This window comes from Saimiri boliviensis, chromosome 10 (assembly GCF_048565385.1).
Source record: "Saimiri boliviensis isolate mSaiBol1 chromosome 10, mSaiBol1.pri, whole genome shotgun sequence".
Lineage (NCBI taxonomy): Eukaryota > Metazoa > Chordata > Mammalia > Primates > Cebidae > Saimiri > Saimiri boliviensis.
The window spans coordinates 102910813-102938761 of record NC_133458.1 but is presented as its reverse complement, the minus strand read 5'-3'; the positions used below and the strand labels follow the sequence as shown (position 1 = coordinate 102938761).

General features: G+C 42.7%; 1 protein-coding gene across 3 annotated transcripts in view; it reads left to right on the top strand.

The window, feature by feature from the left end:
- The window catches only part of LANCL2 (LanC like glutathione S-transferase 2), a 61802-nt gene that overhangs the window by 15948 nt on the left and 17905 nt on the right, over positions 1 to 27949 (top strand). For all 3 annotated transcript variants that reach the window (XM_003943859.4, XM_010331753.3, XM_010331752.3), the window contains 5 exons: positions 7010 to 7127; positions 12710 to 12917; positions 14217 to 14364; positions 15747 to 15893; positions 24075 to 24257. In XM_003943859.4, the coding sequence (XP_003943908.1) occupies positions 7010 to 7127; positions 12710 to 12917; positions 14217 to 14364; positions 15747 to 15893; positions 24075 to 24257 (804 nt within the window). The remainder of the gene's footprint in view (positions 1 to 7009; positions 7128 to 12709; positions 12918 to 14216; positions 14365 to 15746; positions 15894 to 24074; positions 24258 to 27949) is intronic.

The following is a 27949-nucleotide window of genomic DNA, read 5'->3' as shown; positions in this document are numbered from 1 at the left end:
TTTGTTTCAAAGTTAAACCATAAATGAAATTCCTCTTGGCCAGCACGTGGCTCACGCCTGTAATCCCAGCACTTTGGGAGGCCAAGGTGGGTGGATCACTTGAGGTCAGGTCCAGACCAGTCTGGCCAACATGGCAAAACCCTGTCTCTAGTAACAATACAAAACGTTTAACTGGATATGGTGGTTATGGCTCTGAGGACTGGAGGAACCAGGAACCAGGGTCCTTTGTCTTGCACCGATTTAGAGAAAATGACACGGACACATGTGGAGTGGTTTTAAGGAGCAGAGAGTTTAATAGGCAAGAAAGAAGGAAGAAGCCTCCCTTTACAGAGACAGAGAGAGGGAGGCTGCAAGCAGAGAGAGGAAACCCGGTATGTGATGGGTAGGGAGGAATGGTCGGTTATATTGGGAGGCTGGAGGAGATGGTGTCTGATTTACATAGGACCCAGGGGATTGGTTTGACCAGGTATGTCGTTTACATAGCCCTCAAAATACCTGGGTGGCCCACCCTAGCTTTTAATATGCAAATGTGGGCCACTGTGATGTCCTGCATAGGTGGAGATACCTGGGGACAGCATGTTGGGCAGACCTAGTTTTGAATCCTCATTAGCATGTCAATACTTGCCAGCCTGGCCCTTCAAGCTGTTTTTCTGCTAGAAAAGAAACATTTCTGGAGCTGCTTTTATTACAAGAAAAAAAAACCTTACCAAGGACCTTTATCCTATCTGCATAAAATAATTTCTTAATGACTCCTATAACAGTGACATGCATCTGTAATCCTAGTTATTGGGGAGGCTGAGGCAGGAGACTCGCTTGAACCTGGGAGGTGGAGTTTGCATTGAGTTTAGAAAGCAACACTGCACTCCAGCCTGGGCAAGAGAGTGAGATTCCATCTCAAAAAAAAAAAAATTGTGTGTGTGTGTGTGTGTGTGTGTGTGTGTGTGTATGTATTTATATGTACATATATATGGATTTTATATATATGTGTATATATATAAATTTATATGGAATTTGTGTGTGTATGTGCGCACATGTGCGTGTAAATTATTCTCAAAGTTAGTTCAGCCAACACCCAGGAATGAACAAGGACAGCTTGGAGGTTAGAAGCAAGATAGAGTCTTTTAGGTCAGATCTCTTTCACTGTCATGATTTTCTCACTGTTACAATTTTTGCAGGTGTGGTTTCAAGAGGAAAGAGAATTAGTAATTAGTGACCTTGAAAACAGATCAATAGAAATTATCCAATGTGCAAAACAGAAAAAAATAATGAAGGGGAAAAAAAAGGCAGGGCTATTAAATTACGTCAAACCATCCAGCTGTTGGTAAATAGAATCATAGAAGGGAAGCAGAGAAAGAGTGGCATAGAAAAAGTATTCAAAGAAATAATGGTTGAGAATTTTACACATTCAGTGAAAGATGAAAATTTATATATGCAGAATGCCCTCAAGAACACCAAGAGGAATAAACACAAAGAAGCCCAAATCAAGACAAAGGTAAAGAGCACATTTTGATAGGAGCAGGGGAAAAACAACACATTATATACAGGGAATTTCAATGATGAGTGATTTCTCATTAGAAATCATGGACACAGAGGAAAATGAAATAACATGAAAGTCCTGAAAGAAACCATTATCCAGAATTCTTTATTCAGTGAAAATATCCTTTAAGAATGAAGGCAAATTAAGACATTTTAAGATTAAAACACTACCACTACTACCACTACCATGTAAAATAATTTGTTACATCAGACCAGGCATGAGTGCTCACACCTACAACCCCAGGACTTTGCATTGCAGAGGCAGAAGGATTGCTTGAGCCTGGGAGTTTGAGACCAGCCTGGGCAACATAGCAAAACCCTGTCTCTACAAAAAATAACAGAAATTAGCTAGGCATGGTGGCACACACCTATAGTCCCAGTTACTCGGGAGGCTATGGCAGGAGAATCGCTTGAGCCTGGGAGGCAGAAGTTGCAATGAGCCAACATCATGCCATTGCACTCCAGCCTGGGTGACAGGAGTGAAACCCTGTTTCAAAAAAAGCAACAGAGGTTGATACCTGATGGAGACTGTCGTGGGTGAGTGGCAACTATCTGGGCTGATGGCATGGGGGTGCAAGAAATTACCAAGACGGTTGTAAGTACAGAAAGGCAGATTTACTAGAGAAAGAAGGAAAAGACATTGCAAGGAGGTGACAGGCCAGTGAAGAGAAGCTGACTGTAAGGAAACAAAGGATTGCTGGAGATTTTATAGAATGGTGCTGTGGGATTTGCTGGAGAGCTTTGTGCAGTACCAATAATGCCAAGGCTGCAGTGAGCTAACTTGTAGGTGTCTGCTCATAAGTTGAGCACAGGAGAGGTACATGTTCTGGACCCTGAAGAAAGGCAGACTTTAGCTTATCTGGGTTTTTTTGCTTCCATTGCTCCCACCAGCATGACTTCCTTTTTCTAATTAGGACTCCACATTTCCCCCATGACAGAGCAGCAATGACAGATCTTTGGCATGTGGAGGAAGGTCTCATCTTCCAACTGCTTCCTGCTGACCAGGTTGTAGAGCTGCCCTACTTAGGATTATTAGTTGGTCGAGAAGTTATGCAGGTTATTGTTTTGGATTGTGGGACGTAGGATATTGGACCTTACTGGAAGAAGGGACTCATTAGAGGGGGGATTATGTTAAGATGAAACTGGTATTCAGCTGAATCCTGGGGATATTCGTAAAGGTAGCAGCCATTATTGGGGAGAGATTGCTATGTCATTTGCAGCATCATTTGAAGGTGAAACTTATGAACTCTAGAAGATAAAAGTTTGGGGTTTCTTTAAAGCCAGTTCCAAAAAGGCAAAGAAAGACCTTTTGCAGTGTGACTTTTTTTGATGGGTGTCCATTTAGTTAACTTGGAAGTTAAACTTGATGAAGAAGTGTTTCAATTTAATTAGACATAGGAAGAGTGTGTTTAGGGTTAGGAGCGTATGAGTATAGCAGGGGAACACATGACTCACAGGAATAGCATGAGATGTTTTTGATTACATTCAGAATTTAGATAAATATCAAGAAAAGCCAGGAGTACGGAATTATGTTAGAGGAAAACATTGGTTAATGTTGACCTTCAAGATAAAACATTTTAGCATTAGGCCACAATTAACAGGACTGAAGGAAAAAGTTACAGGAACTGACAAAAACTGAAGAAGAGAGTTACTATCCTAGGCCTTTTCCAAGGGAGAAAAGCTGAAGGCAGTGGGACACAGCAGATGTTGAACTTCAGAGATATGATTCTGAGGAGTTTCTTTTTAATTTTTATAAAATTCTAAGTAAAACGTGTTGCAGTTTTATTAAGAGCAGATTAATACCTTAAGAAAACCTTATTTTAACATTAAAGATTAATGTTAGAAAGACTGTACAAAATTCCTTTTATAGATTCTCCTTCATGAACTTTTTCATGACTTACACAGGCCATTTATGACATGCTTGGACTTTCTGGCTTGTTCTAAACAACTTTTTTGTTTGTTTTTTTACAACTGGTTACTTTAAGATAAGAATATACCATTACAAGATTCTTTCTTCTATAAAATTTCCTTTTGTAACTTTCCTTAATAAAAATACTTCTTTTCCTTTTCTTCTTTAACTTTCAGTGAGTTTTCAATGTTTACATATTAGTTGGGCCATAAATATTGAGTCTTACCACCAGCAACTTAGTAACAGCAGATTTAAAGCAGTCAGGAAACAAAGAGGGGAAGAGAGCTTTAGAAGACTCACTCTAAACTCTACATTGCAGGTTAACCATTTGAGCTCTGAATTTCTCTTGTAGCTTGCCCATCAGTTTAAAATGTGTACAAAAATGGGCCATAATATGTAACCAGCTGGAGTTTTAAAGAGAATAACAAAATCAGGGGTTAGGATGCTAGAGACTTTTTCTCTCTTAAGGCTAGACCCCTTGATTGAACAGATAAAGAGGAAAAGAGAAGAAAGGAATGGGCCGGGCATGGGGGCTCAACACCTGAAATTCCAGCATTTTGGGAGGTGGTGGCAGGTGGATCACTTGAGGCCAGGAGTTTGAGACCAGGCTGGTCAACATGGTGAAATCCTGTCTCTACTAAAAATATAAAGATTAGCCAGATGGGGTAGAGCATGCCTATAATCCCAGCTATTTGGGAGGCTGAGGCACAAGAATGGCTTGAACCCGGAAGGCAGAGGCTGCAGTGAGCCAAGATGGTACCACTGCACTCCATTCTGGGCAACAGAGGAAGACTCTGTTTAAAAAGAAAGGAATAGAGAGGAAAGAGTTAAGCTTTACGGGACGGCTTATAAGCCAACCAGCCATTGCAAGGTGTGGGGCCAGCCCCTTCACTACTTTCCTTTATTGCTTTATCCCCTCAGTCAGGGAGAGCCTTGGCACTCCAGACGTACATGGTGTGAGATAAATTTTTTCTGCCTCCTGAAGTCACCACTTAAGGTGAGCTGTTTTCAGCCAGAGCAGAGAGCCCTTTCAGCTCAAGGCTTTCAGGGGTTGGGATTCCATCCTGGGAGCCCTTCGGTCCTCGGACCTCGACAGTGGCAGAGGGCACAAGTTGGGTGGGGCTTTTCGTGTTTATCTCATTGGGGGCAGTTTGCCTTTGAGTATCCTGGCCTTCGCCACTGGTAGCAGTCATTTGGAGGAGTATCTTCAGGGAAACCTGAAGGGGGCTGGGGCTTTACAACAGCCAACAGTTCAGCCTGCCTCTGCCTCTTGTTTCTGTGTTTTTCTTTCTTTTCTTCTTTCTTTCCCCCCCTTGTCCTCCTTATTCTGCTTTTGGTTATAAAAGACTGAAGAAGCAAATTTGTTGATTTTCTGCATAGGAGCCATGCTGTATTACACAAGAAACTTAGACATTTCTTTCTGAGGATTGAGGGGTTGAATTCATTCCAGTTTTAAAAAAATACAGCCTAGAGGTGAGTCTGCAGAAATAGATGGGGTTTGTCCCACAGTGAGACTGGAAAATGTGCCACCCAGGGCTAATTGAACCACACTTTCTCTTAGGGCATCCTGCCAGTGAAGAGGGTTCTGCTCATGTCCACTGAGGGACTCTAAGACTATCAGAATAAATTAACAAAGACCTAACTGTATGTTACACAAGAGATGCACTTTAAATATAAAGAGGAAGGTTGAAAGTGAATGGATGGCCAAGTAAGCAAGTAGCGGGCATCTGAAAACTTGGTGACTATGTGTGAAATGTCCCATAAATTAGCTCTTAGGATGAGCAGATAAAGAGGGTGTTCAGTTTTGATGCTTATGTTAATTAATTTTGTCCTGAATGTAGCAAAAGGTTTTTGGATCAGGAATTTCTTCCTGTTTACCTGACAGCAAATAACCAGTGGGCAATTCCTGGGTCCCAGTTCTTACCTGTGGTGCAGTGCAGTGCAGGCAGGGTCTGATGTCCTTCATCAGCAAAGCCTGTATTGTAGATAAGGAAAGTAAATGTTCTGTGCTTTTTATAAAAGGGAAAAAGGTAGTTGTCTCCCCTTACCTTTCTGAGAGTCTTTAAGGAAAGATAGCAGTATCTTTCTTAATCTTTTCATAATGTACATAAATCTCTGTATAGAAAAGATGAGCCCATTGTCTTCAGTTTTACAAGTCAGAAATGTCTCCTGGTTCTGGGGCCTTAAACACTTTGAAATGTAAACATGCACAGCCAGGGTCAGGGAAACCTCTCTGGAGTTCATATCCTGCACACCTTTGCTCCTAAGGTTTACTTTTAGTCAAGAACCCCAAATTTCAGTAGAATTTTTCCTGAAAGTCCTAGTTCTGCAGAAACCTAAAAATATTTTCTCTACAGTTTCACAGAAGGACATTTCATTGTGAAAATGAGTCAGTTTGTCAGGAAGCCATAATAGTCATTAATTTGTCTATGCCTAATAACAGAACTTCAAAATACATGAAAGCAAAAAGAGAGAGAGAGAGAGAGTTAATGGGAGAAATAAACAGTTCCATAATCATAACGGGATGTTTTAATACCTCCATTGATAGAGCAAGTAGATTTTTAAAAATCAACAAAGGTGGACCAGGCGCAGTGGCTCACACTAGTAATCCTAGCACTTTGGGAGGCCAAAGCCAGTGGATCACCTGAGGTCAGTTATTCGAGACCAGCCTGCCCAACATGGTGAAACCCTGTCTCTACTAAAAATACAAAACTTAGCCTGGTGCGGTGGCCGGAGCTTGTAATCCCAGCTGCTCAGGAGGCTGAGGCAGGAGAATTGTGTGAACCCAGGAGGGGGAGGTTACAATGAGCCAAGATGGTGCCATTGCACTCCAGCCTGGGAGACAAGAGCAAAACTCCTTCTCAAAAAAAAAAAAAAAAAAAAAAAAAAATCAGCAAAGGTTGGAAAGATCTTAACAACACTATCAGCTACATTATTTAAGAATGTTGCATACTTCTCTTGGGAAAGACTACCAGCAATGAATAAGAATACCTGTTTTGTTTGCTCTTAGCAGCCTTGGGACTTAAGTCTTTTTCTGTAGTATTCTTTTTTAATCTGGAAAGAAAATCACAGTACTTGTTTTTATTTGCATTTCATTAATCACTGAGTGATTGAATTTTTTTTGCATATGCTTATCATTTTCTTTTGTATGAGGAGATTAATAATTTGGGGTGTAGTTATGTATTATGCTTATTGTTGATTTATAATATATATTTCCATTTTGTCATTAATTTTTAAACCATCTTTCTGATGTTCTTTATCTTATAGAAGTTGAAGTATTTGTATAGTTAAATTCATCCTTTTTTATTTTCTGTTTTTTTTTTTTAATTCTTTGATTTCTGCAAGATGTTTTTTGTGATTCTGCTTATGAGTTATAGTCTGGCTAGGATATTTTCTCATTTTTGAAAAAGTAACCTTATAAAAACCACGGTAGACTCCAACCAGCGATACACTGAGGAAAGTAACTTTTGTCTGTTATGTGCGTATAATTTAGACTTTAAAGTATTTATTACAACATTGTCCCATTCTTGTGCAGTTAAAGTTATCTCTTCTTTTGGATCTCAGATCATTCATAATTTCATAAGACGGATCCAGACCAAAATTAAAGATCTTCTACAGCAAATGGAAGAAGGGCTGAAGACAGCTGATCCTCATGACTGCTCCGCTTATACTGGCTGGACAGGTGAGACTGTGGGGTCTAAGTCACTGATTCTTAGATTATGAGATATAAGACCCAACTTTGAAATTTTCTTCTTTTTTAAAATGCTAAAGATTTGACTGGGCATGGTGGCTGACACTTGTAATCCCAGCACTTTGGGAGGCCAAGGCAGGCAGATCACCTGAGGTCAGGGGTTCAAGACCAGCCTGGCCAACATGGTGAAACCCCGTCTCTACTGAAAATACAAAAATTAGCCAGACGTGGTGGTCGGAACCTGTAATCTCAGCTACTTGGGAGGCTGAAGCAGGAGAATCGCTTGAACCCAGGAAGCAGAGGTTGCAGTGAGCCAGGATTGTGCCACTGCTGCCTGGGCCACAGAGCAAGGCTCCATCTAAAATAAAATAAAATAAAAAATAAAAAATAAATAAATAAATAAATAAATAAAATAAAATAAAATAAAATAAAATAATAAAAATAAAATAAAAAAAATAAAATAAAAAAATAAAATAAAATAAAATAAAATAAAATAGATTTTATACCTTTTTTTTTTTTTTTTTTTTTTTTTTTTTTGAGACAGAGTCTCACTCTGTTGCCAGGGCTAGAGTACAGTGGTGCAGTCACAGCTCTCTGCAGCCTTGACCTCCTGGGTTCCAGCCATCCTCTTGCCTCAGCCTCCTATGTAGATGGGACCACAGGCACATGCCACCTCACCTGGCTAATTTTTTTATGTTTTTGTAAAGATGGAGTCTCACTACGTTGCCCAAGTTGGTCTCAAATTCCTGGGCTCAAGAGATCCTCCTGCCTCAGCCTCCCAAAGTGCTAGGATTACAGGCGTGAGCCACCCTGCCTGACTGATTATATGCCTTTTAATTGAAGTCTTGGTCTGTGTCTTCAATGATGAGATTGTTTGGAATTTTGTTTCTAAAGAAATGGCTTTCTGCCTGAAGTTTGAACTTTTACATCTAGTGTGTTATATTTTTTTAATATATTTTTATATAAGTAAATAACACTAGATTATTTATTTAACCTAATATATAGCTGTCTGTGAAAATGTGTAACTGTCAAGAGCAAGCTTGCCCTAGGGTCAGTTTTAAAGCGTTCTTTGCTGCTCTGGTCATTGTGACAGGCTGTGGTGAGTGGTCTCTGTGTTCTGTGATATAAACTATCTACCCTACTGCCTGTGCTTATTTGATTCATTTGTGCACATAAATTTTTTTTAATTTTAATAACAGTTAACCAGTAATACACCTCACATCAAAAAGTGTAATTAAAAAATTAGCTTGCCTTAACTAACCTTTGCATTCTTATTATTTTACCAGGTACCCAGAATATTTTAATAACTGTTTGGGGAGTAGAAATAATATAAAAGATGACCTTGTTCTCAGGGATTAGACTGAAGTCTGACAAAATTCCTAATGACAATTTATATAGACATTTAGAGTGATTTCTTGCTGGATTCTTACAGTTTAATTAATAAACAGCATAGACCGGGACAGTGGCTCAAGCCTTAATCCAAAGCACTTTGGGGGGCAAAGAGGGCAGATCACCTGAGACCATCCTGGGCAATGTGGTGAAACCTGTCTCTACTGAAAAACAAAAATTAGCTGGGTGTGGTGGCGTGTGCTTATAGTTCCAGCTAGTGGGAAGGCCAGGAGGTCGTGGCTGCAGTGAGCCATGACTGCGCTGCTGTACTCCAGCCTGGGTGACAGAATGAGACCCTGTCTCAACAAAGAAAATGGAAGAAGAACAAATGAAGCACCAGCAACTTATCCCTTTAACATTTTGAGACAGAGAAATTTACACAAGTCGTGTTGGGTAAAAAACTAGCAGCATTCAGAACCAGTGTGGAGAGCCACAGTGTGTGGGCGAGGAAGCGTGGATCCAGGCGTGGCCACATCTCCCCAACCACACCCATCCTTCCAGAATCAGATTCCAGGGGGAGTGGGCACCAGCCTCAGTGGGAACGTTTGTGGGCATATCCGAGTGCCGAGCAGGCAGGCAGTGCCAGGAGATGCCGGGAATAAGGACATGGAAAGTGCACAGGGAATGGGCTTGGAGAGCTATAGAACAGGCCTGACTTGCAGAGCGGCGGGGTTAGCTTGCAACATGGAGCAGCACCCTTGCCGGCCCCGGCCAACGGTGCAGGAGAGAAACGAAGCAGCAGCGATGGGCACTCCTGAAACAAGGAAGGGCCTCAGAGTCAGGAGACCTGGCCACCAGAATCTCCATGTTAAATACACTGTTATCACTTAGCAAGAAGACACCATTGGGATAAAAAATTGGGAAAGCTACCCTAATCATTTTCCCTTTCCAGGGATTTGTCCTGTTAATAGTTCATATAGAAAAATTCAATTTTAAGAAAAAACATAATTATTGTATCCATAATATAAGGAAGAAAAAGAAAAATCAACATTTCTCAATGGAAGGAGAAAACGCACCAGGAAAATGTCACCACAAGGTGGGACAAATTGGCAGTACTTTCAACATTCATTTTGTAACTTAGCTAAGCAGTGAGTTCACAACGCAGAGGTAAAGGAACTCAGAGAAGAGATGGCTAGACAATAAGAGCGTGTGAAATAAGAATTGACAGACGAAGAAAAGAAATTTATGGAAAAGACAGAATTATTTCAGAAATGAGACCAAAGTGTAAGGAGCCAAAGAAAGAGCTGATCCCACAGAAAGCAGAGGGGCAAAGTATCCTCCTTGTCTAGGAAGGGTTTAATAAATGCTTGCTTAATAAATAAGGGACTAAATGAAACTAAAAAGGAAAAAAAAGCAAAGAAAAACAAACAAAGATAAGTTAAAGAGAGACTTCAGTCTTCCAGTCTGGTATATAAGGAGTGTAGAAGTCACTGTTGCATCCTAGCAAATAAGAGGCTGAACGAAGTGAAAACTTAACACCTCTTCTTAGCTCTCTCAGAGAAGTGAGGTCACAGGGCCAAATTGCTGCACCAAAAACTGGCGAAACAGGTGAATGCTGAGACTTAGTGTCGTGCGTCGCTTCACGTTGTGGGTGCGTTCTGAGAAACACATCGTTGGGCAGTTTCATTATGCAGATGTCACAGAGCTGCTCACACACACCGAGACTGTGTAACCAGCTGCACATCCTGATGCTCTATGATGCAGCCTGTCGCTCTAGGCTGCAAAGCTGTACAGCATTGCTGCACTGAATACTGTAGCAGTTGTAACACAATGGTGTTTTTGTATCTAAACACAGCTAGACATAGAAGAGGTACAGAAAAACATGCTGTTGTGATTGTGTTCTGTGGGGTTGAGTATGCAGTTTGTTGTTGACCAAAACACCATATGCGCATGTGACCGCACAGCTAACAGGAGCGGCAGGCACCGTGGGAACCAGTGCTAGGGTAGGAGACTGAAACGCTAATGATGAATTGCAGGGGCTCAGTGTGGGCAAGCCAGAGAGACAAAACTCCATGGGGACCCAGTCTCGGGGGCTCTCACACTTTTGTGAACTTTACCTCTAGGAGCTCCACCAGGTCTTCGTGGAATTCACATAGACCCATACGTCCCCTAAAGTGTGTGTACAGTTTTAGAAGAAGGCTGGGCACAGTGGCTCATGCCTGTAATCCCAGCACTTTGGGAGACAGAGGTGGGAGGATGGTCTGAGGCCAGGAGTTTGAGACCAACCTGGGCAACATAGTAAGACCCAATCTCTACAAAAATAAAAATTAAAAAAAAAATTAGCTGGGTGCAGCAGTAAGCACCTGTAGTCCCAACTACTCATAAGGCTGAGGTAGGAGGATGACTCAAGCCCAGGAGGTCGAGGCTGCAGTGAATGTCTGAGAAAACTCCCTTCATGCTTCTCGTAGGTTCGGGGGAAGGAACCATGCTGAATTCCATCAGAGTCTTCTGTTCTTGACAAGGCCTGCCCTCAGGAGAAACTGCTTTACCAGAGCCTCTCCTGCAAGGGGTTTATCGCAGCCCTGCCTGCCCGGAGCAAGGGAGGTGCCCAACTCCAGCTGGCTGTAGCTTGCAGCATTGGGAAAGGGAGATAATGAGCTGCAGCTCCCACTAGCCATCCTAGTCAACTGAGGGCGTGGGCATGGGAGGCACTGGAGTAGTTCACAGTCCAAAGGCATAAGCTGGCCAGAAGGTTGAGCCTGCCCCAGAACCTCCCACCACATCCCTAAGGCCTGTTCACTGCAGCTCCTTTTACCTAGTGCAGCGTGTATACCTGCCAACAAGAAATGACAAACCATGATGACCTTTTTTGTTTTTTACTTTACCTGTTATCATTTACTTTAAAATACTGAAGCATTAAGTGTATATAACTATTGGTTTTCAGATTCATAGGTTTACCAGATCAGCGTCCTATTTTTAGAGGTTTCTGAGTCAATCAGGGAATACTCATTTGTAAGCCTTCATAGTTAAAATTTATAAGTATTTAACTTTTGCTGTCTGTTTCCCATATGCTCATATTTTTTGAATACAGAAAACATCACTCAAGGAGATGATAAGCAACTCATGCAGAAGAATGTTTTTCAGAGCTTCCGAATACGCAACTTTCATATCTGTTTGACTCAGCGTCTTTAAAGAAATGGATAATAGTGAAAGACTTCAAAAAGTGTTAAGGATTAATTTGAAAGAGGAGTGATATACCCTGAATAGAAGAATCAAAGAAAGAAGCAGCTAGATATTTAGATAAATTTAAAAAGCAAAATGAAACATAGTAAAAATCAGAGTAGGATATCAGACAAAGACTAGAATATTGAAGAACCACAACTTAAATATAAAAGAAATGTTTCATTTGGCCTTTTCATCAGCATACCATCTCTGTCAATACTTCTTCCTATAAAAGACTTTAGTAAATACATATTTATACTGATTCCTTTTTTTTTTTTTAATTTAGCTGTCATATTGTCTTCTCAAACCCAGACATAAGACTATGCTTGATTAAGAAGCTGTATAGGCTCTTCTCTGGCGACTCTCAGATTCATTTGAAGATCTGAGTCTGTTCTTTATCTAGAATGGAAAGGTTGGTGGGTGACGAACCGCACATGTCCTTTGTACTGGTCGCCTAACTCTATACCATGTGACTACCCCAGAAATGGCAAGTTCACTCACCAGTTGGTTGGTCCGTTGGAGGGTAGTTCACTGAAGAACATTGAAAAATTGGGAAAAAATAGAAAAAAAAAATAGGAAGGAGATATAAAGTTCAGAAAAATAATCATTGCGATAACGTAGGAGAAATGGTTTTATGAGAAGTAAAAGAAGATGATGCAAGTTAGCCAAAGGTACAAGGGAGAATGAATATAACCTTGGAAAGAATGAAAATTAACTGACAATGAGTAGGAAGTGATGGATCTTCCCTTGTCTGTAAGAGGTATTAAATCACTGTGCCAGGAGAAGTTGCAAGATAATGTGTTCAAACTTGGTTTCTATTCTTTACTCCCTGATTTCTCCATCTTGGTTTTGTTTTGTTTATTCATTTTTAAGGAATGTATGCTAGGTATTGTTTTGGTGTTACCCCTTTGGAAACATAAGATTTATGTAGAGGAAGGTATTTCGTGTAATTGCAAATAATGTCCTGAAGATAAAAGGAAAAGATAATAATGCTTTTCTTTTGGGGCGGGAAATTATTCCAGGCATAGCCCTTTTATACCTGCAGTTGTACCGGGTCACATGTGACCAGACCTACCTGCTCCGATCCCTGGATTATGTAAAAAGAACACTTCGGAATCTGAATGGGCGCAGGGTCACCTTCCTCTGTGGGGATGCCGGGCCCCTGGCTGTTGGAGCTGTGATTTATCACAAACTCAGAAGTGACTGTGAATCCCAGGAATGCGTCACAAAGTGAGTTTTAGAACTGGAAACATTTTCTCCCAATTCCCAGTGGAAGTTTTTGCTATAGAAAGATATTCAAAAAAGAAATTATTCTTTAGTTCATCCATTGTTGTAAACAGGTGTCTCCAAAATGTTAATCTTGAGCATAATGGTGGGATCATATGCACTCTTTTTATCCAAGCATGTGTGTGCAGTAGTTGTGGGAGGAATAAATATGTTTCCTTGAGTCATTCTAACCATCTTTCATAAGCAATTTTTGGTTCCCTTCAGTGCATGAAAATCAGCTTACATGCTTTAGATTCACCATAAGGAAACTGATCTTAGGGTCAACCTTTAAGTAACTCATCAGATATGCTAATGATGGAACAATTAGGGAATGTAAGCTTTTATTGCACCTGTTGGTTTATACTCTTCCTTGAAGAAACAGAAATGAGGGCTCATTCCTAGGGTCTGGTAGAGTATCTGGCACATGCTAGTCCATTAATGTTTTTTGAAAGACAGAATAACTTCTGGGTATGGTGGCATGCACTTGTAGGTCCATTAACTTTGGAGGCTGAGGCAGGAGGATTGCTTGAGCTCGGAAGTTCAAGGCTGCAGTGAACCATCATCCTGCCACCGCATACCAGCCTGGGCAACAGAGCAATACCCTGTCTCTAAAGAAAAAGAAAGAAAAAGACAGAATGACAATCTAATTCCCAAGCATTGGTGACATTACAATACTTTTTTTTTTTTTTTTTTTTTTTTGAGACAGAGTTTTACTCTTGTTGCCCAGGCTGGAGTGCAATGATGTGATCTTGGCTCACTGCAACCTCTACTTCCTGGCTTCAAGCAGTTCTCCTGCCTCAGCCTCCTAAGTAGTTGGGATTACAGGCATGCACTACCACACCCAGCTAATTTTGTATTTTTGGTAGACATGTAGGTCAGGCTGGTCTTGAACTCCTGACCTCAGGTGATCCACCAGCCTCGGCCTCCCAAAGAGCTAGGATTATAGGCGTGAGCCACTGTGCCCAGCCTACAGTACTATTTTTATTTAAATTTTAAATCACTTTGTTTTACTTCTGGATTTCAAAATAAAAATGTTATGGTTTAAAATAGATGTAAAGGTAGAAAATAACAAAGATGTTTGATTTTTTATTTTGACATTCAAAAGGAGACTAGTGATTTGGAGACGTTTTTGTTGTATTCTGGATTTGGAAGTATTTTTTTTAAATCATAGTTTTTAACTTAAATAACAGGGTGAGTGTTTCAGGAAGAAGTACTTTAGACTTCTCCCCTGGGGAAAAAAAATGAATTTTTCTTGTTGGTTAGACTTTTACAGCTCCAGAAAGCGGTTGTCTGCCAAGAATCAGACCTTCCTGATGAGCTGCTTTATGGACGGGCAGGTTATCTGTATGCCTTACTGTACCTGAACACGGAGATAGGTCCAGGCACTGTGTGTGAGTCTGCTATTAAAGAGGTACTGTGGGGTATGGGCAACTGTGGGCATCTCTGCCGTTCAAACCTATTTGCTGGCATTGAGTTATATTAATAACTGGACTCTGCTTCTAGGTAGCATTACTTTTTTAAAGGAACTCATTAAAAATAACAAATAGCCTGGCTTTTTTTCTAGGGACATTAACCAAAAAAAAAAATCTGTTCTCTTTTTCATCTTTTATTAATTCATCCATTTTTACCGGAACTAAACAGCAGCAGCTTTAGAAAGTTAGAATGTTTATTTCTCTTTCATGAGATGTCAGCATTTCAGGCTGGTACGAGTGGGGACCAGCTTCTGTCTCATTCTGCCTTATCCTACGGGTATACCCTTCTTTGCAGGACCAAAGCTAGTTAGCCCCTCAGCCTATGAAGGGGGAAGAAGAGGTGGAGGCGACACAGCTTCCTTGTTAGAGACTCCGTCTCCAAGTTGCCCACTTTACTTCTGCTTCCGTCCCAGTGCCAGAACTTCATCAAGCGTCTGTGTTCAGCTGGCTCTTAACTAGGGGGCCAGATGCCCAGCTGAAACTTGGAATACTTTCCCAAAAAGGATGAGAGGGGACAGACATGAGGAAACTATCATCCCAGACATGATATTCTCTTGATCTCATCGAAATCCTTCATACCACAGCAGAACTCATATCATTAGCCTTTCATAAATAAAGCAGTTCCTCTAGCCTTTCCCGGTAGGTTTATGTGCTGCTCTTTTTGCAAAAATACTGCAGCTATGGAGCAACTAAGAAATCCAGGCTGGGCATGGTTGCTCACGCCTGTAATCCTAGTACTTTGGGGGGCTGAGGTGGGGGGATTGCCTTAGCTCAGGAGTTCGAGACCAGCCTGGGCAAACAGGGAAGCCCCGTCTCTACAAAAAATATGAAAGAATTAGCCAGGTGTGGTGGCGTGCACCTGTAGTCCCAGCTACTCGGGAGCCTGAGGCAGGAGAATTGCTTGAACCCAGGAGGTGGAGATTGCAGTGAGACCAGATTGCACCACTGCACTCCAGCCTGGGCAACAGAGCAAGATGCCATCTCCAAAAAAAAAAAAAAAAAAAGAAAGAAAGAAAGAAATCCAGAACGGTTTTTTTAAGAAGTTTTTCTAGATTTTTGGTTGACTTTTTATACAAAGAATTTTTTTATTTCTTAGACTTAGTATCTTTTCCTACTCTGAGATTGGCTTCTTATTTCTTTCTGCCCTCATTTATTAACTGATAAAATAAACATAACTACGTTAGCTGCTAACGACTTAAAGACTTCTAGATTAAGTTTTCTGTCTGTCTCTCTATATGTCATATATGTAACATACTGTTAATTAGACTGCAGCAGGGTACATATGCAGTTTTAGACTGATGCTGTCTCATTATCTCTGTAGGTAGTCAATGCTATTATTGAATCGGGTAAGACCCTGTCAAGGGAAGAAAGAAAAACAGAACGCTGCCCACTGCTGTACCAGTGGCACCGGAAGCAGTATGTTGGAGCGGCCCATGGCATGGCTGGAATCTACTATATGTTAATGCAGGTAGGTAAGAATATTCTTACACACTACAGCATATTCGGTCAAACATGAAATGGGAAATGAATCCTGCATGTAAACAAAGCAGGCTGGATTGAAATACCTTACTTTGAATCGCAGATGCTTAACTCTGCCTCGTAAACCACAGGCAGTGGAATTCTAAGAGAGCAGTGAGTTCCTGAGTGTATTTGGTATGGAATCTTGTAGTAGACTGGTTGTCTCTTGCACACTTTTCTTCTGTGCTGATTGCAATAGGAACGCTTAATGGAGAGAAATCTTCAGGGAGCAACAGGGCCTGCAGAGCCCAGCTGAGGCAGAGACTTTGTCATGTCCTGATAACCTTGCTTGCTGTCAGTTGTCTTTATATTTTTAATGAGTTTATTGCTGTGGTTATGATCTCATCTCTCAGTCATCCCTGACACCTGTTAAGTACTGACTCTTCTGTCAGGCTGGTAGAGACCCCACACTAAACATTGCTTCAGCCTGTGCTTGGCCTGAGCATAGGCCCAGGGCTTCAGCCTAGCCTGTGGCCTGCGTTCTCTTCCCTGCCGGGCACACAGTGGCTGCCACCACCGCCACCACCTCCTCTGCCTCCTCCTGCTGCTGCTGCTGCTCCTCCTCCTGCTCTTCCTCCTGCTGCTCCTCCTCCTGCTCCTCCTCCTGCTGCTCCTCCTCCTCTTCCTCCTGCTGCTCCTCCTCCTCTTCCTCCTGCTGCTCCTCCTCCTGCTCTTCCTCCTGCTGCTCCTCCTCCTGCTGCTCCTCCTCCTCTTCCTCCTGCTGCTCCTCCTCCTGCTCTTCCTCCTGCTGCTCCTCCTCCTGCTCCTCCTCCTGCTGCTCCTCCTCCTCTTCCTCCTGCTGCTGCTGCTCCTCCTTCCTCTTCCTCCTCCCCCTCCTCCCCTCCTCCTCCTCTTCCTCCTGCTGCTCCTCCTCCTTCCTCTTCCTCCTCCCCCTCCTCCTCTCCTCCTCCTGCTCTTCCTCCTCCTCTTCTTCCTCCTGCTGCTGCTGCTGCTTCTCCTTCCTCTTCCTCCTGCTGCTGCTGCTGCTCCTCCTCCTGCTCCTCCTCCTCTTCCTCCTGCTGTTGCTGCTGCTCCTCCTCCTGCTCTTCCTCCTGCTGCTCCTCCTCCTGCTCCTCCTCCTGCTCCTCCTCCTGCTGCTCCTCCTCCTCTTCCTCCTGCTGTTGCTGCTGCTGCTCCTCCTCCTGCTCTTCCTCCTCCTCCTCTTCCTCCTGCTGCTGCTGCTGCTCCTCCTTCCTCTTCCTCCTCCCCCTCCTCCCGTCCTCCCCTCCTCCTCCTTCCTCTTCCTCCTCCCCCTCCTCCTCCCCCTCCTCCCCCTCCTCCCCCCGCTCCTCCACTGTTCCTTCCTTCCTCCTTTCCTCCTCTTCTCCTTCTTCTTTTAAATTAAACCTTTCTTTATTTTACAAAATTACAAAACTAGTAAGTCAAGGGATATGGATTAGAATTTAGATACCTTAGACTGGAAAACCCGTATATTACTTTTTAAAATTTTACTTCAGATTCTTTTTATGTCTAACCTGCTATATCATGTTCCTACTCACTAAAGGAAACTAGGAAATTCATATCTACACAAGACTAAGACTTCCTCTTTCTCTAGTTATTATTTGTCTTTGTTGATTGTTGTAGAAAGTAAAGCATGCATATAATTCAATTTATGCATTTTCTTTTTTTTTTTTTTGAGACAGAGTCTTGGTTTATTGCCCGGGCTGGAGTGCTGTGGTGTGATCTCCGCCCACTGCAACCTCTGCCTGAGTTGAAGCCAGTCTCCTGCCTTAGCTTCCCAAATAGCTGGGATTACAGGTGTGCACCACCACATCCGGCTGACTTTTGTATTTTTAGTAGAGATGAGGTTTTGCCATGTTGGCCAGGCTGGTCTCGAATTCCTGACCTCAGATGATCCACCCGCCTTGGCCTCCCAAAATACTGGGATTACAGGCATGTGAATTTTCTTCATGATGCAGGTGCACACTTCCAAAGTAACCAGAATCCCACACCTTATTTTAAAATGGCACTGTTATTCTCAGCAGCTAGATTTTGTATATGTGTTAGGGTTCTCCAGAGAACCAGTAGGAGATAAACATTATATATGAGATGGGATTTACAGGAATTGGCACATGCGGCTATAGAGGCCAAGAAGCCCCGTGATCTGTCATCTGCAGGCGGGAGACCCAGGAATGCCAGGGCTGTAACTCTACTCTGAGTCAGAAGACTGAGACCCACAGTAGCCAAACCCCAGGTCAAGGGCAGGAGGAGACTGTTCCTCTAGTTGAAGCCGGCAGGCAGGATGGAACAGATAGATGTTTTCTTTCTCTGCCTTTGGTTCTGTTCAGGCCTTGGATGGTTTGGATGAGGCACACCCACTTTGGGAAGGGGCCTCTGCCTCACTGAGTCCACCATTCAATGTTAATCTCATCTGGAAACACTCTCAGAGACACACCCAGACACCATGTTTAATTTGACACATAAAATTAACTATCACAGTGTATTCTCTATTTTCCCATAAAAATGTTTTAACAGTGGTTCAGGAACCTTTTTTTTTTTTTTTTTTTTGAGACAGGGGCTCACTCTGTTGCCCAGACTAGAGTGCAGTGGCACAATCTCGGGTCACTGCAAACCCCATCTCCCAGGTTCATGTGATTCTCCTGCCTCAGCCTCCCGAGTAGCTGGGGTTACAGGCCTCTGCCACCACACCTGGCTGGAAGTTTTTTTTTTTAAATGTGAATTCCCTTAGGGGATCATAGTAATGTAAGAACCATGCCAGGGTGGTTCATGTGTTTAGGCTGATTTTGCTGTATATTAGGGACTTCCTTGGGAGGAATACAATTGTAAAATTTTCTACTGATCTGCTTTTAAAGTGAAGAACGTGGAACACTATGTAGTGAGCATGTGACTTAGAGACTGACGCAGGTTTTCCTTCAAGATCCTTAGACAGTGGCGTGGTGGAGCCCGCTGGGGAGCTGCCTGCATCTCTTCCCGGCTGCACGGGTCATGGCGGTTGTCAGTGCAGAATGATGGTTCAGAAATGTGGAAGGGAGGGCTTTGTTTCTCCTACTGGATTGCAGCCTGTAGGGTGGCTGTTCTGATGGCTGATAATCATAGCCTTGGGCTAGAAACCAAAAACAGATCTTCTGAGGGACTGGAAGGGGAGCAGGAAAGCATGCCGAGCCAGGTGGCCGAATGTCTGTGCTCGGTGAGCTGTAGGAGGAGTGTATCCTTGCGAGAGGCGACATGTGTGCCTGCACAGTTGAGCTTCATGCTCCTTCTTGGGACCCATGTTCAGAAAATGGCAGCGCGAGTGGGATCCGAGGGTAGTGTTTTCCGCCCTCTGAATCAAACAGTGAAACAAAGGAACAAAGGCCTTCCTGAGTGGCCTCCGTAGGCTGGCCGGAGCCTCCCTGGCGCCTTCTCAGGAGCAAGTGCTGGCCGCTTGGGTCGTTGAAACTACAGAAGGTGGGGGAGCAGTCAGGCGATGGTCGCTGCCCTTGGGGAGTCTGCTGAAAGGCCTCGTACCCGCTTCACCCATAGGGCAGAAAGCCTCATGGGGTCCGCACAGGAGGGCGGAGTGAGGTGAGCCCCACCTCTTAGCCCATCATGACCGGGAGCTTAGCTTCATGGTTGCCTCGGGCTCCCTTGGCCAAGCAAGGGTCTGCTCAGTGAGTTGGAGACTTAGAGTTTGGTTCTTATTTCTCATTGTCTAGTAGTTTAGTTGTGTAAAAAGTAGTGTTTCCACTGGACGGTGTCGTTTGGAAGGCTGTCAGAACAGTGTCTGCAAACACTCCTAAAATCTGGCTGAAACAGATCTCCACTTTCGTGATAGCCGAATAAAAACGGTTCTCTTGAAAATCATCTCAAAACAACCAGAAAAACATCAAAATAGAAACCGCAGTTCATTGATGAAGCTACGGGGCATCTGGAGCTCCAGCTGCAAACCTGTGAACAGAAGCAGGCCAGAGAATGACAGCTGACCCGCGGGGACGGAAGACGGCGTCAGTGCCTGAGGGGAGAGTGCCCTCGAGAAGCAAGCCAGTTTGTTCTACAGAACCACAGAACTCAGGACGGGAAAGCGCCATGTCCCCAGCAGGCGGTGCCACGCGTGGGCGGGGGGGTGCTCTGGCCAGGAGGCTGCTTTGAACACGCACAGCAGTTGGACCTCCGTGAGCACCTGCACCCAGCGCAGGGAGGGAACTGCGGATCCTTCAACTCCTGCTGGAGACTGAAGGAGCCAGGTCTGGAAAACCTAACCAGGCTCTTGCAATTCAGCAAAGCTAGATGTAGAAGACAGATGGAGTGAAGCACAGAACTAAAAACAGGGGGCGGAAGTGAGTGTCCATGGTCCAGGGTGAGACCGCCCCTCCGCCACCATCAGCCTCAAGCCCCGTCAATTCTCCCTTACCCCAAGGGGTAGCGCCACCTCCACCCCACTTGGAACTTGAAGTCTTTTTTCTGGAGAGACAACTGGCTCAGATAAAAGTTTCATAGGCACAGATACTTGAAAGCCCCCATTAAAAAGTTAGTCTGCCATCCGGGGTGGTTAATTTTCTGTGTCAACTTGGCGGAGCCCTGGTGCCCAGACATGTGGTCAGATGTTATTCTGGTTGTTTCTATGAGGGTGTTTTTGAATGAGATTTACATTTAAATGGGTGGACTTTGAGTGAAGCCAGCTGTCCCGTAGGACACGGGGGCCTTGTCCAGTCAGTTGAAGGTCTGACTAGAACAAAAGGCTGGACCCCCAGGCCAGAGAGGATTCTCCCGCGCTCTGGCTTCAGATTCCAGCTGCAGCTCCTTCCTGAGTCTCCAGCCTGCTGGCCCCACTGGGCAGTTTGTGGACTCCTGAAGCCTCTGCAGCCAGTTCCTTGAAGTGAATTTCTTTCTCTACTTTTACACATCCCGTTGGCCTGCTTCTTTGGAGAGCCCTGGCAGTCCCCCATCCAGCCAGCCTTCAGTGATTGCCACTGATCCGCAGCCCCTCCTGTGCACCGAGGGCAGCCAGGAGCCGGGCCTTGTGCATGAGCACAGCCCGGTAGCTGGAGATGGACAGAAAAGCCCCAGCTTGAAGGACAGAGACCTGAACAAGTAGGAACAAGAACAAAGGAGAGGCAGGAAGTGGAAGAAAGCTTCAAAGAAATAGTAATTCATAGTTAATATATTCAGGGAAATAAGAGAAGCTGTTGCCTCCAAGAAACATTTGAGGGCACAAGAGGGAGCTCTTGAAAATAAGAAATATAATAGCGGAATTTTTTAATTCATGAAAATGTTTGGAAATCAAAGTCAAATATCTTAGAAAGCAGGCAGAACTGGACAATGGCAGAGGAAAACGTAAGAAAACAGGAGGATTCATCCGGGAGGTCCAGCATCTGACTAGTGGGAAACCTAGGGAGGGAGGAAAAGAACGCAAGGATATGTCGTAGAAGTGAGGGACGTAGCTGCGTATTGGAAAGACCCAGCAGGTTCCTACAGAGTGAGTGGAGATGGGCAACTCCGCATCGTGTCCATCATTGTGAAAGCTTAACGTGAGGGATAAGGAGACAGAGCTTAACTTTAGAGAGGAAAAAACAGGTTATCTACAAAGTCCAAAAACGGCATTGGACTTTGCAACAGTTTCACTGATGCTAAAAGATACATGGAAATGACTTCCAAGTTTTGAGTAAAAATGGAACTCCAGCATTGCGTTCTGCCCAGAAAGTTACTAACTAAATGTGGAGTAGAGCAAAGACCGTTTAAAACTTCCAGTCCCCCAAATTTAATTCCCCTGTACTCCATCTTAGGAAGCTACTGGAGTGTGGTGTCTGCCACAACAAGGGAGCATTCTAAGAGAGAGGATCAGATCCAGGGAAGAGGGAATCTCGTACAGGAGAGGGGAGCAGAATCCCCAGGGAGTTGGCACGTGGAAGACCCAGGACAGCAGTGGCACAGAAGATCTGGAAAGCAGCCGATTATGGAGAGTCACCTCCAGGGGAAACAAAGTCATAGTAGATTTGATCATGTGGAAAATCACATCTAGAGACTTCTTATAGAGCGGTTGGTGGGTATGAGAAAGCTTAGGTACTGCTTTAAAGAAAACTAAGCAAATAAAAAGTGAGAAAGTTGCTCCAGGAAAAACTAAAAGGTGTAAAAGAATGTCTGTAATTCAGTGTATTTCCTGTTTCAGGAGCTAACAGTATTTGCATATTATAGTCTATAAAGAACACAGGAATATGGCTGTAACTCAAAATGATGACCAGAGTGAAATTCTCTTGGGAAGATTAGAGGAAGGAATGTGTCTGTCATCTGCCACAAGGGGAGGCCTAAAATCAGTAACTCAGAGCACAGCCACACATGTACTGTTTAGACATACCGCCGAAATAGGAAGAAGCGGTTAACAACCACCACAACCACAAGGAACTCACATGTGTCCTAGGAAGGACACGGGCTGTTGGTCTTTGAGATAAGCTCTTAAACATTTTTTGACTTTTTAAACTGGTTATGTATTACCTGTATGAAAGTGATTTGTACCATGTAGCCTTTTGGAAATAAACTTCATGACCTATAGTTTTTAAAAAGCTAATACATTCTTTAAGTGTGTATCAGGAAAAACACCTAAAGATTTTCTAGTGAGTAAATATAGTTGTATTTCAGTGAAGTTTGGAAGTATTGATATTCCTTAAATGATCTTTCCTTCATTTTTAATAAAATTAAGTTTTTGTTGAAGAAATTAGGTTTTTATTTTGTTCTGTAGGAGATGTCATATAGACTTAGATGCTAATGGAATGATGAGAATTTACAGCAATACTGTATTTTATTTCAGTTATGAGAGTATTTTACATCACCCCTGACATTTGCCACTAAAGCCAAATGAAAAATCAGTGGCCGGAGACAGGTTCTCTATCTCAGACTTTAGCAATATGCAGATTTATGTCGTGCTAACATGTTACTTTAAAGACATCGTTGGTAATATGTCACCCTAAGACGTTCTGTGGCGCTGGTATTCACCTAACAAATGTGTGTGTTGCTCACCTGTCACTCTAAAGATGTCGTGCGTTGCTAATGTGTCACCCTGAAGACTTCATGTGACATTAAGCTGTTACCTTAAAATGTTCAGTGGCGCTAATGTGTCACCCTAAGACATTGTGTGGTGCTAACCTGTCACTCTAAAGATGTCATATAGTGCTGATGTGTCACCGTAAAGATGTGTGGCATTGACATGTCACTGTAAGGATGTCACGTGGTGCCAATGTGTTGCCCTAAAGACATGTGGGTTTAACACGTCACCCTAAGATGCTCTGTGGTGCTAATCTGTCATTCTAAGAAGAGCATGTGGTACTGACATGTCATCTTAAGACATTGTGTGACGCTAACATGTCACACTAAAGGCATTTGTGTGGCATTAGTATGTCACCCCAAGATGCTCACTTAGCCCAGCCTTGTTGTCTGACTCCTCACCAGGATTTTTCATGGGAATCTGTACAGTAACTTGAGACCCTGAATGTTTTAAGTCCCTTTAAAAAAAAACGATGCCTCAAAATTAGCAGATATTTTGAAGAGTGTTTTTAGTCTTAGTCTCTGTAGTAAAACTTTAACACAAACTCAGTAAATTCTAGTAGGTAACATTTAATGAGTGCCTTCATTTAGTAAAAGCTGATATTGCCACAAATTGTTGGATGAAGGAGTGAGGCATGCATTATTTTCTCCCCTTTTCCTTACAAACACTTGGGAGTTGAGTACTATGATTATCCTATTTTAGAGATAAAGAAACTGAGGTTAAATAATTTGCCGAGTAACAAAGCCAGTATATAGATTTGGGAAAAGAGGGGTACCTGGCTTTTTAGGAGGCGTGAGCCACATGGAAGGAAATCAAGTATTCACATTTTAACAAAGCAAATCAATGAAACAAAACCTACTTACTCCTAGGTCCGCTTGCCATTCAGTCATTTCCTTTACTACTCTCTAGGAGGGTGGTCCTAGTCCACCAAAGAGACAAAATACATTATGACACTAAGATATTTTAGAAAGATTTCAAAAAGTTGAAACAAGTTGTGCCTAAATCTTCAATGAGCAGATAGTTGAATTACTTCTGATTTTATGTGCTCTTTAGTTTTCCATGTCATTTATGTGTTATTATGTTAGCCACGATACAATCATTAAAAGAAATAACTTCAGAAAAAGTAACTTGCGTTTTATTTTTGTTTGTTTAAAGCCAGCAGCAAAAGTGGACCAAGAAACCTTGACAGAAATGGTGAAGCCCAGTATTGATTACGTGCGCCACAAAAAATTTCGATCTGGGAATTACCCGTCATCGTTAAGCAATGAAACAGACCGGCTGGTGCACTGGTGCCACGGCGCCCCGGGGGTCATCCACATGCTCATGCAGGCGTACAAGGTCAGTGCTTCTGCAGGCACAGCCGTCCCCTGTGCAGGGAGCCACGCTTCACCACCAGGTTTTCGGTGGGGTTTGGTAAGGCCATTTGATGTACACTAAAAACCTTTTAGAATGAATGTTTTTACAAAGCAAAGTCTCTCTATTTTAGCAGTCATCACGACTGTCATTAGTGCTACAAGTCGTGTGTGTGTGTGTGTGTGTGTGTGATTGTGTGTGTCGACAGGGTTTATATTCATGTACTAGATGACAGAGCAGTGATGAAATGATTTTCATTCTAATGAGTGTGGGTATCCAGTAAGGGAGTGGACAGGATCATAACCAAAGTACTTTTTTGTTCGTTTCAATTTTATTTTCTTGCTTGCATATCATTAGTAATCGTAATTATGATTGTCCAAGAGCTTTTAAATTTGCGTTGAACATTGTTGTATTATTCACAAGAGTTAGGTGGTACTCAAATTTGTATACATCTGGGATACTATAGGAAAATAGGCCATACCTTCATGATTAATTCCAGTAGGCTCTAAATATATTTGGGCACAATGTAAGAGCACTGTTGATTTCTGTCCTGGACTAAGTTTTGTCATGTAAGTTGAAAACAAATAATGCTGCTTTTGCAATTTTATTTTTTATTTAATACATCTTTATTTGTAGTAGTTGATGTTGGAGTTATATATCGAAGTATACAACTATAACACAATGATTGCCGTGTTCAACACAGTAGTTTGGCAAGGTCTCTTTGTTTTGGATAGATAGGTGGAATTAATGGAGCAGAACTCATATTTCTACCTGGAAATAACAGAAGAACTGATACCTGAGTCAATTTTACTTTTCCTTTACAGCTACCATAATAAATTACTTAGAAAAATTGGGAAGAATTCTCTCTTGTGATTTGGGCTAATTTCTCATAAATTTTTAGTCCTCTTCCAACAATACCAAAAATAATCAAATCATATACAAGTCAGATACGAGCATTTGAGAAAACAACTCAGAAAATTACGATGTTTGGTTAGAGGGAAACACAATGAAATGTATTCTCTGAAAATAAGATGTATCTTCCTAACAGTACCCCCACTTTTAAATTAAAACGTAATTCTGTTCAAATCACTGCCTCCCTTTTTTAGAGTTTGGAGCATGTATAATTTCAGTGTCTTAGAGGAACATATGTAATATCAATGTCCAACAAGAATGTGTAAGCATAATGTTGAGTATACAGACAGGAGCCCACTGGTACTCAAAACAGATATGTCACTACTAAAATGGGGAAGCTGCTTTTTGTTAAACTCCTTTTTCTGTCGCTTGAAAGAGGCTCAGCTGACACAGCTGGGTGTTCCTGGTGGCTGATCTCTGCTGCTGGGTGTGCTTTTCCACTGTGTTTCAACAGCTGAGTCCTGTGGACAGCAAGCAGGTGCCAGGAGCAGGCTATCCTGTGAGGACCCTTCCTCCTGGTCAGTTCCATTTTCATGAGTTCTGCGGACAGTGGCCACCATCTGTTTCCACCACTGCTCGTCACTCGGGAGGAAGCTAGCAGGGCTCTGCCGCCGACAGGCTGCGGGTGGCTGTGGCCGACTCCTTCCAGCAGGACTTCCGCACAGAATACCATTTGAACACCTTGCCCTGCCCTGCTGGTTCCAAAACAAATTTCTCTCCTCCCGAAAGCATAGGGCTGAAGATGTCGAGATACTTAGTCTTTCAAACTTAACTGTGTCCTCTACATTAAGATTCTTGAAGGTGAGGAATGAGGAAGAATATCAGAATCTTCTGGGGGCAGGAAGGCATCAGTGGTAATTTGAAAAACCATATATATTTTATATTTCAAAATAGCTAGAAGAGAAGATTTGAAATGTTTCCAGCATAAGTAAATGATAAATGTTCAAAGTAATGGACATCCTGAATACCCTGACTTGGTCATTACACATTGTATGCACATATATCACATGCACCCATAAATATGCACAATTATTATGTATCAATGAAAAACTTAAAAAGGAAAAAGCATATGTAATATGGTCTTACAACTGGGGGTAAAACTACATTTTCTTCATGGAATAAACTGCAGAAAATCAGTGTAGGCTGAAACTCCCTGCCGGCGGGGAAACTGACCATGGGCACATCTGCATATCTGTCTGCGTCCCTGAGCAGAGGGCAGGGTTTGTGTTTGACCAAGGCAGGGGGCGTGGTGGGGAGACAAAGCTCTGAAGGCACGACTCCACACTCTGTTTTCTCTCCAGTTACGGTTAAATGGAGACGGCCTCCATTTATTAAAACGTTCTCTTAAAATTAGGTAGGGAATGTTCACATTTTATGTCATAACAAGCTCTAACAGTTTCTTCTCCTGGCATATGCAGTCCTAAGTTGTTCAGGCTCGCTTATGAAGGTGTAGTGTCCAAGTACTTGAAAAAATATTATTAATTATCCTTTTCAAAGAAAACCTTAAGTTCAGTCCACAATCACAAAATTTATTTTCCTTCCCTGTAGATGCTCATCATGTATTAGTATTTAGTTGGTGTGCTTTTCTGTGTAGGAACATGTATTACTTGTTAATTTAAAGTTATTTGATATCTTAGATGGCCTTAAAATGTACAGGTTTGGCCAGGCGCCATGGCTCACACCTGTAATCCCAGCCCTTAGGGAGGCGAGGCAAGAGGGTTGCTTGAGCCCAGGAGTTGGAGACCTGCCTGGGCAACGTGGTGAAACCATGTCTCTACTAAAAAAAAAATACCAAAATTACCTGGGTGTGGTGGCACGCACATGTAGTCCCAGCTACCTGGGTGGCTGAGGTGGAAGGATGGTTTGAGCCCAGGAGGAGGAGGTTGCAGTGAGCTGTGATCCCGTCACTGCACTACAGCCTGGGTGGCACAGCAAGACCCTGCCTTGAAAGAAAAAAAAAAAAAAAAAGAAAAAGTTTTAACAGTATTTTACATTGAATTAGGAATTTTGTTGTGAATGATTTTCTAACAAATTACATCTGTGGACCCCTTTAGGGTTACAGGGATGAGTAGTTACAGGGTTATTTGGATGAGTAGTTACAGCCAGCTCTTGATTATCTGACAAAAAATTGTGGGTAACTGCGACAAATTCTTCCTTCTATTCACGATTTGAGCCCTAGGGCATGAGCAATTTGTGTGGGTTTAGCCATTGTAAACAAATACATTTGTTAAATGAGATCATATTTGGAAAGGTAAATGTGCTGTCCAAGAAAAGCATAGAACACCCCCACAGAGCAACACCAGTGCAGTCCTGTGCTGAACTGAGTGTGGCAGCAGCCACCGCATCCCTGCTGCGCCCACACGCCTGCCCTGGGAAGCCCCGATAGAACGGCATTGGGAGTGCCCCCCGGTGGTCAACTGTGGCATATATCAGAAAATGCTTTCATACAAATTCTGTTCCCAAAGCTTGTTTGCAAGTTGGTTACTTGAAACATGGAATGTTTTTCAAGGGCTATCAGAATTACATGAAAAGATTTTTTAAAACTATACTTCTTTTCCTCATTACTGAAGATTCTGGTACTTTCCTAATTTTAAGCATCACTTAAATAAATGTATATCTTTTTTTTTTTTTTTTTGAGGCACAGTCTTACTCTGTCCCCCAGGCAGGAGTGCAGTGGTGCTATCTTGGCTGACTGCAACCTTTGCCTCCTGGGTTCAAGTGATTCTCGTGTGTCAGTCTTCTGAGTAGCCAGGATTACAGATGCA